Source organism: Eptesicus fuscus, chromosome 24 (assembly GCF_027574615.1).
Source record: "Eptesicus fuscus isolate TK198812 chromosome 24, DD_ASM_mEF_20220401, whole genome shotgun sequence".
In the NCBI taxonomy this organism is placed as follows: Eukaryota; Metazoa; Chordata; class Mammalia; order Chiroptera; family Vespertilionidae; genus Eptesicus; species Eptesicus fuscus.
In genome coordinates, this window is record NC_072496.1 from 594,479 (window position 1) to 603,644 (window position 9,166).

A 9,166-nucleotide genomic window follows, 5' to 3' on the forward strand; every position below is an offset into this window, starting at 1 on the left:
GCACCAGCGGCCCCTCGGGGCCGGACACCAGCGGAGGGGACCGGGCCTGGGAGGGCAGGGCGCTAAATCCCAGCATGCCTTGCAGGCACCGGGGAGGATGAGGGTGGACAAAGGATGCGGGACTGTCCCTGGGTCCCCGGAGGCTGGCAGGTGAGGCTGAGTCACGAGGGGCCTGGGCGTGGCTGCTTGGACCCGCGCCAGAGTTGACGCGAAGGTTCCAGTAACGGGTGCTGAGCTGAGCTAATTGCTGCCGCCGCCCTGGCCCATCCCTGCACGTAGCAGGGGGCAGGGAGAGGGGGGAGGGGGAGGGAGAGGGGGGAGAGGAGGGAGGGGAGGGAGGGGAGGGGTGGAGAGAGAAGAGGAGGAGGAGGAGGGGGGAGGCAGGGAGGAGGGGGATGCATAAGATGAGGGGATACTCCTAACAGGTGATTTTTTAAAAAAATGCATTTTTACTGATTTCAGAGAGGAAGGGAGAGGGAGAGCGAGAGAGAAACATCCGTGATGAGAGAGACACATCGATCGGCTGCCTCCTGCACGCCCCGCACGGGGGATCGAGCCCACGACCCGGGCCTGTGCCCTTGACCGGAATGGGACCGCGACCTCCTGGTTCCTAGACTGACGCTCAACCACGGCGCCACGCCGGCCGGGCCTAAGGTGGGCTTATGAGGATCTCAGAACTGGGGAACCCACTCTCGTCCCCCACAGGCTCCAGGCGTCCCCGGAACCAGACCTAATGGAACCAGCAGCCAGGCATGTGTGTCTGTCCGTCCGTCCGTCCGCGGGCCCTTCTCCAATGCAGGGCGCGTGGTGGGTGCCGGCGCCGCTCAGAGCAGAGCCGGGGGTGAGCTGAGGGAGGGGGTTCCAGCTGAGCTGCTCCCCAACCTCCCTGGACCCTCAGCTTCCCGTGGCCCGAGGGGTCGAGGGGTTGAAGGGTCGGCCTGGCTTGCAGACCTGCTGGGGGCTCATGTAGGGGGTTGTTCAGGCTCCAGCCCTGCGTGTCCCCTTCCTCCCGAGTTCCTTTGCTGGGCAGGGAGCCGGGGGGCACGGAGCCAGGGGGCGCGGAGCCTGGGGGCGCGGGGCGGGGAGCAGCACCCAGCTCACAGGGAGATGAGGAAGGAATGCCTGATGGACAGCGAGCGCTCGCCTGGCACGCTGCTTGACATCCAGCAGGTGCTCAGTAAGGGGGCCTGCTGCCCAGCATGTAGCTCAACAGGTGAGCGTCGAACTAGGAACCGAGAAGCCGACGGTTCAATTCCCGGTCAGGGCACAAGACCGGGTTGGGTTGTGGGCTCGAACCCTCGTGGGGGGAGGGCGGGGGGGGCGCGTGCAGGAGGCAGCTGATCGACGATGTTTCTCATTGATGTTTCTCTCTAGCCCTCTCCCTTCCTCTCTCTCTAAACTATATTTTTTAAAAATGAATTGGCGGAGGGGGGGGGCCCTGCTGTGTGACTTTGAGCAAGTCTCCTTCTCTGAGCCTCGGTTTGCTCGTCTGTAAAATGGGCTCGGGTACCTGGATCTGGGCGTCCGAGCTGCCAATCCCGGTTCGATGGGAAAGGGCTAGCTGAGGGTCGGTTCTTCCTGCGGAGACTGGTTCGGGGAAGACGTACAGGAAGTGCCGGTGCAGGGGGAGCAGGTTCTGCCGAGCCGAGCGGGACCCAGGTGGACCCGGCTGCTGGCCAGCGGCGGCCTCCGTACGTGGTCAGGGCCGTGGCCCCTCGCAGCCCGCCCTGGGGAAGGGGCTGGCCGGGGTCCAGACACGTGAGATCGCCACAGCCTCTGCTGTCTCCAGAGAAGCCACAGACCCGCTATTCCCTGGGACAGAGATTTTAAAACCTCGGCACCTTCCTCCTCCGAGGCCTCCGTCCCTGGGAGGCCAGGCCAGGCTTGAGGGAGAGAGTCCGCTGGACCCCAGGCAGGAGCTGAGCAGGTTAATAAAGGGCTGGGCCAGCAAGCCTGGGGGGCTGAGCGTGTGACTGTGTGAGTGCATGCGTGTGTGAGACCTATGTGTGTGTGCATGCGTGTATACACACGTGTGTGTGACTGTGTATGGCTGTGAATGTGACTGGTGTATGCACATGTTGTAACTATAATGTGTGAGTGCATGTGTGTGACCTATGTGCGAGTGTGCATGTGTGCACACGCACGTGTGTGTATGCGCATGTTGTAACTGTCGTGTGTGAGTGCACATATGTGTATGGCTATGCATGTGCACACGTGAGTGCACAGGGGCGGGGGTGGTGGGGCAGAGAGCCACCGGCTGTTGAACAAGTCTTTGCCGGCACCTGCTCTGAGGGGCCGAGGTGCGTGAGCCCGTCTCTGCCCAGGGCAGGGGTGCTGTCGACGGGGGAGGGAGAAGCGTGGACACACGCCACCGGAATGGATGGCAGACTGAAACAAACCCTCAAAACACAACCACGGACCCACCTGGCCCAGGCGAGCAGGTCAGGCCAGTTCCCCTGAACTGGGTGGAGGGAGGGCCGGGGGAGAATCCGGGAATATTCCCCGGAGGCCCGAGGGCAGGCACACCCAAGGGCGGAGGGGTGACCTCCCGGTGACCTGCCCGGCAGCACCAGATCTCACCGGAACAGATAAGAGCTGACCAGCTGCTCGGGGCAGGACCGAAACAGCCCGGCCACACCCGGGGAGAGGCCGCCGGGGAGAGGGGCCTGCAGAGGCTGCTGAGCCGGGCCGAGGGGAGGAAGGGTGCTGCCCCCCAGCAGAGGGTGCCCAGGAGGGGTGGGGTGTGGGGGGAGGGGGAGAAAGGCCAGCCCAGGGTGAGCACCCGGCTCTGCAGGGTCCTGGGGACGAGGGGCAGAGGCATCTTAAGAAACATGTCCCGCCCCGGCCGGTGTGGCTCAGTGGATAGAGCTCTGGCCTGCAGACCAAAGGGTCCCGGGTTCGATTCCGGTCCAGGGCACGTACCTCCGGTTGCAGGCTCCTCCCCGGCCTGGGCCCTGGTCAGGGGCGTGCAGGAGGCAGCCCATCGATGGATGTCTCTCACATCGATGCTTCTGTCTCTCCCTCTCTCTAAAAATCCATGGGAAATATCCTCGGGGGAGGATGGAAAAGAAGAAACATGTCCCTCTGGGGGAGATGGGGACCCCTCCCGGGGCCACGGCGGGGGCGGGGGCTGCCCCTGGGCTCCCCCCTGCAGGCAGGATCCCGGCTCCGGTCCCCTCCTCACCGGCAGTGACCTTGGGCCCGCCCCGTCTCCTCGGGGCTGGGGTGCGCAACAACCGCGATAATGGGGCGAGGAAAGCACCTCGTAAACCGAAAGGGGCCGAAGGTCAGCGTGGAGCCGGGCGGGGCCTCCCTCTGCCGGTTTCCCGCGCGCCGTGGGCCCCGAGCGCAGGGGGGGCTGGAGGCGGGCGGGGTGCCTGTGCCCCTCGTCCCCAGGCGCATCCTCCCGTCTTGGCCACCAGCAGGGTGACCCCGAGGTGACGTGGGTGCAGAATGAGCTCGGTGCCGCACGTGGGGCTTTGCAGGTGGGGGACGCGGCTGAGAAGCGGACGTCCCGGGGCGCGGCCTGGCCAGCTCGGGAGCCAGGTGTGTCTGGGGTGAAGCCGGGCCCATCACCTCGGGCGTCACTTGTGCACTCAGAGGCACACGCCTTCTGAGGGCTGCGGGGGGTTCTGGGGTTCACCCAGCCCCCCTTCCGTCCAGCCGCCCCCCCCCCACTTCCCCGCTGTCCTAGTTCCGTAGCCAGTGGTCGGCAAACCGCGGCTCGCGAGCCACACGCGGCTCTTTGGCCCCTTGAGTGTGGCTCTTTCACAAAACACCACGGCCTGGGCGGGTCTATGCTGAAGAAGTGGCGTTAGAAGAAGTTTACGTTTAAAAAACGTGGCTCTCCAAAGAAATGTCAATCGTTGTGCTGTTGGTATTTGGCTCTGTGGACTCATGAGTTTGCCGACCACGGGCCGTAGACCAAGCCCCCCCTCTTCGCACACACACACTCGAACACACTCACACTGCATGCACACACTCCCCATGCACACACTCCCCATGCACACACATCCCCATGCACACACTCTCCATGCACACACTCCCCATGCACACACATCCCCATGCACACGCACATGCACACACCTTCCCCTCAGAGCCCTGCCTTCCTGCCCCACATCCCTCCAGCGAATCCTCCACTTCGCAGACTTCCGACAGGGGCTGACGGCGTGCGCCCTGGAGTACGCCGCCTCCAACTGCAGGGACGTTCCCGGAGGAAGCTACGTGCCGGGACCAGCCTGTGCGCAGCCCCGCGGCGCTGTCCCTGTGCCGACGCAACAGCCCGGGGCCGGCTGAGCCCGAGGTCAGGGGGCCAAGCCCCGCGGCCGTGCCCTGGCGCACTGAGCCTCACCGTCTGCATCTGTGAAACGGGCCCGGCACCTGGGATTCCGAACGGCCGTCGCTGAGTCCGCGTCCCATGACGAGCCGGACAGACACTCCACTCGCAGCCAGCGTGGCGGGAAGGCAGACGCGCCTCCTCCACACGCACGCCTCGAACTCCTACCGCGTCAGCTGGACCCCCCCTCCCAGCGGCCCGAAGGGGCCCAACGTGGCTCACGCAGCGCCGTGTCCCGGCAGCACCGGCCCAGCTCGGCCCGTGGAGCTCCCGTCCCGACAGCCTCTTCCCCCCGAACGGGGTCCTCTTTCCTCCCGGCCCCCGTGTCCCTAACCAGCCCTCCTGGCTCTGGGACCCCCCCAACCCCACACGCCTGCCTCCGCCTCCCCCTCTGGCCTGCAGGCCCGTCGTCCCCTCCTCCACCCACGACCTGAGCGGATGCCCGTGCACAGGGAGTGAGACGGCGGTTACAAAAAGCTCAGAAGGCACTTTATTGGGGGGTTCTCTGTGCCCCGCTCAGGAGCCGGGAGCCGGACCATCCTGAGCGTCAGGCACCCCCGCCCCCCTGCTGGCCCAGCCCAGGGCCGAGAGCGGTCAGGGGGACGTCTTAGAAAAAATAGACCTGTCTGTACACCTGGCACATCTAAGGCACATAAATTAGGGCGTGCTCTGACCCCCGCCCGCGGAGCCCACGCACTGGGAGGGAGGCGGGCCGGTCCGGGGCGGAGTGCCGGCCCCGTCCCCTGGTTCCCGGCGCCCCGGACCTCCCCGCCTCCCGGCCTCCGTCCGGCACCGGCAGGAGGAAGGTGGTGTCGGCAGCTGGTCCGGACCAGGCGTCCGGAGGCCCCGTAGAGGCCACACGTGCAAATTGTCACCGAAACAAGTCACTTCACACCCAGAGCTTGTAACTCCACGAGGCGGCGGCGAGGAGGCCCAGGCCTCTGCTTCCCCCACAGAACAGTCCTCCCGTCGGCCCATGGATCGGGGCCACGGCCTCGAGTCCACGCGTCTGACGCGGGTCCACTCGGACCCTCAGTCCCGACTCCCGACCTCCTCCTCCTTCCAGCCGCTGGAGTTCCTGCCGAACTTGTAGACGAGGCGGCGGCCGTCCACGCGCTCCAGGATCTCCCGCTTGTAGTAGTACCTGAGCGGACGCGGGCGTCAGAGGGCCCGGGCAGGGCACGCCCCCAGAGCCCAGCCCCCCCATGGCTGCCAGCCCCCCCGACCTGAGCTTAGAATTGCATTCTCTCTACGGCTCTGCCTGGGCTCGTCACGAACCCACAAACTTCAGGCCCAGAGACGAGCAACGTGACCCTTTCAACTGGGCACAGGTTTGGGGCGTGCGGGTCAATAATGGCCACTGAGGCCCAGCTGTGAAGAAGGCTCAGGGGCTGAGCATCGACCGAAGAACCGGGAGGTCAGGGTTCGATTCCCGGTCAGGGCACAGGCCGGGTTGTGGGCTCCATCCCCGGTGGGGAGGGGTGTGTGCGGGAGGCGGCCGATGCGTGATCGAACCCTACACACTTCCTCCGGTCACCGTGTACCCCTCAAAGTTGGCGGCCGTGCCGGGAGCCCCCCGCCGCCGCCCCGTCCCCCGCGGTGCCCGCGGGCAGCCTCACCTCATGGCCCGGCTCAGCTTCTCGTAGGTCATGCTGCTGTTCTTCTTCTTCTGGCCCCACAGCTGGGCCACGGCCTCGGAGCGCAGGAACTTGAACACGCCCTCCTGCCGGTTCTCCCACTTCATCAGGCCCTCGTGCCGCTCCGGGTGGAGGAGGATGTCCCGGATGAACTCCCACAGGTGGGTGCCTCTGGGGGCTGCAGGGCCCACGGCCCGTCAGCTGCCGCCGGGGCACCCCGCCCGCCCGCCGGACCCGCACATGCCCCGCCCCCCAGCGCCGTGGGCCCGGGATGCTTTCCTGCTCCAATACTAGATACAAGAGGGACTGACACGCGTCCCCCCAACAGCTGGTGACACTCAGCAACTAAGGGACCCCCAGAGCTGGTCCCGCTCGGGGGAACAACACCCCCAGGGACAGGAATGAACAGCCGGGCCGTGCAGGGTCCGTGCTCACCGTGCTTGCTCTTCCGGCCCTCGGCGCCGTCCCGGGCGTCCCTGCTCAGCTTCCGGGGCCGGCCCCGCTTCCGCTTCCCGTGCTTGGGGTCCCCCTTCTTGTCGTCGGGGAAGTCGGCTGTGGCCGGAGGAAGTCAGGGGGGAAGGTCAGGGGGCAGGTCAGGAGTGAGGGGTGAGGGCGGGGGGCGGGGGACGGGCAGCCCCCTGGGGGACGGCCTCTACTCACCCCTGGAGAAGAGCTTGCTGTCCCTGGGGTCCAGGTCCATGTCGCTGCCCCCCGAGTCGGAGGAGTGGGAGCACCCAGAGGCACCAGTCCCTGGGGGGGGGAGGCGGGTCCGAGTGAGTCCCTCACCGCCCACACGCTCCGCGGACACGGACGCGGACACGCTGCCCAGCCAGCCGGCCTCTGGCAGAGCTGGGAGCCAGGGGCGGGGACACCCGGGGGGGGGGGGCTGCCGCCCGGGGAGCCCTCACCTGCGGGGGAGCCGGTGGAGCCGTCCGAGCTGCCCGGGGAGGGGGCCCCCGCGCCGAAGCCGCCCGCGTGGTAGGGGCTGGGCTGCAGGCCGTCCTCCGGCGTCTCCGGCCCGAAGGGGCTGCCCTGGTCTGGGAGGAGGGGAGAGTTCAGACCGGGCGGGAGGGACGGGCAGGCCAGGCGGGGCCACCAGACGAGTGACCTGCTGACCGTTCCGGCCGGGAGACAGGTGTGGGGGAGGGGCGGAGGGATCGGCGGGGGGCGGGGCGGGTGCTCACCAAAGGGGCCGGGGTCCCCCAGCGTCTCCTGGAACGAGGTGCTGTCCTGCTCCAGGAGGTCCATGATCCAGCTGAGCTCGTCCGGGAAGCTGGACGCTGAGGGGGAGGCAGGTCAGAGCCCGGCCGCCCCCCTTCCCCTCCCCCTCCCCGGGGGCTCCACTGGGGCCGCCCATCCGCCCCACAGTCACGTGGACCCCAGACCTCACCGGGACGCGGGGACCACCCTCGGCCCAGCCTCCCAGACTGAGAGCTGACCCCAATCCCGCCGGCACCCACAGTCCCGTGGAGCCCGGACTCGGGGACCCCCCCGCACTCACTGAGGTCCCACAGCTGGGCGTAGAGCTGGTCCCCCAGCGGCCCGAAGACCCGCCGCAGCTCCTCGGGCGCGCAGCTGCAGAGCGCCGCCCCGTCCATGTCGCAGCGCGAGAAGTCGATGGTGCTGGCGTCAAACTTGTGCTTCTCCACCTGGAAGCTGATCCAGTCGAGCACCTGGGCCTTCGACCAGAACTGGGGCTGCTCCCGCGACCAGCTGGCCTTCTCTGGGGGCGGGGGGGGGGGGGCACACGAGGGTCAGCCGCCACCGCAGACCCCTCCCGGGCAGGACGGGGTTCACGCCCTCGCGGGCACTGCCACCGGCAGCAAGTCCCCCACCGCCACGCGGACCCCCTCCCGGGATGGGACAGGACGGGGTTCACACCCTCTCCCGGACCCGCCACGCGGACCCCCTCCCGGACCCGGTTCACGCCCTCGCCCGGGCACGGCCACGCTGACCCCCTCCCGGACCCGGTCGCGCCCTCGCCCGGACCCGCCACGCGGACCCCCTCCCGGACCCGGTCGCGCCCTCGCCCGGGCACCGCCACGCGGACCCCCTCCCGGACCCGGTTCACGCCCTCGCCCGGGCACCGCCACGCGGACCCCCTCCCGGACCCGGTTCGCGCCCTCGCCCGGGCACCGCCACGCGGACCCCCTCCCGGACCCGCCACGCTGACCCCCTCCCGGACCCGGTTGCGCCCTCGCTCAGACCCGCCACGCTGACCCCCTCCTGGACCCGGTCGCGCCCTCGCCCGGGCACCGCCACGCGGACCCCCTCCCGGACCCGCCACGCTGACCCCCCCCTCCCGGACCCGGTCGCGCCCTCGCCCGGGCACCGCCACGCGGACCCCCTCCCGGACCCGCCACGCTGACCCCCTCCCGGACCGGTTCGCGCCCTCGCCCGGGCACGGCCAGGCTGACCCCCTCCCGGACCCGCCACGCGGACCCCCTCCCGGACCCGGTCGCGCCCTCGCCCGGGCACCGCCACCCCCAGCGAGTCCCCAGCAAGAGGAGCACCTTCTGCCTGACCCCCGAGCCACCTGACCTCAGGGGGACCCCTCTCCACAGCCGCACCCCCCAGAGACCCACCTGGGCCCCCGGGCGGCATCTGGGGGGTGCTCAGGGGCAGCACGAGGTCGTCGGCCCCGAAGGCGGCGGCGGCGGCGGCGGTCGGGGGGGCCGGGGCCGGGGCCGGCGCGGGGTCCTCGGGGCTGTACATGGCGCTGAAGTAGTTGCTGAAGACGTTGCTGATCTCACAGGCGGCGGCCATGGGGCTCCTGGGCAGAGGGGGCAGGTGAAGGGGGTCCGGGAAGCCCGGGTGGGGCCGTGGAGGCCCCCGTTTTTCAGGACACCCCGTCTTTACGCCGGGCCCCCTGATCTTAGAAGGTGCTGGGGGACCCCCGGGCCCCGGCTCGGCTCCCGCCTCGGTCGCCGGGGCCCTTGCGTGGGGCTGACCACGTCGTAGCCACCGTCCCCCTGGGCTCTGGGAACCTCAGGACACCCCGCTTTCCGGCACCCCGCGCACCTGCTGGGGACTCCAGAACCAGAACCCACCACTCCCGGCCCGGGCTCGGAAGGTGGGGACCTACCGACGCGGCGGGCGGGCAGGCGGGCGCGGCGGGCCGGGGCGGTGCGGGCGGGCGGGCGCGGCGGGCAGGCGGGCGCGGCGGGCAGGCGGGACGGCAGGCGCCAATATC

The 9,166-nt window shown here is 69.2% G+C and overlaps 1 protein-coding gene across 1 annotated transcript; it reads right to left on the bottom strand.

Annotated features, from left to right (window-relative positions):
* Positions 1-4,803: 4,803 nt before the first annotated feature.
* On the bottom strand, positions 4,804-8,778 carry ELF3 (E74 like ETS transcription factor 3). Its single transcript, XM_054712933.1, has 8 exons — positions 8,559-8,778; positions 7,475-7,696; positions 7,158-7,253; positions 6,882-7,010; positions 6,634-6,723; positions 6,409-6,525; positions 5,956-6,151; positions 4,804-5,480 (listed from the first exon to the last, which is right to left on the bottom strand). The coding sequence occupies exons 1-8, from the start codon at positions 8,737-8,739 to the stop codon at positions 5,369-5,371; spliced, it is 1,143 nt and encodes a 380-aa protein (XP_054568908.1). The 5' UTR covers positions 8,740-8,778; the 3' UTR covers positions 4,804-5,368.
* Positions 8,779-9,166: the final 388 nt, after the last annotated feature.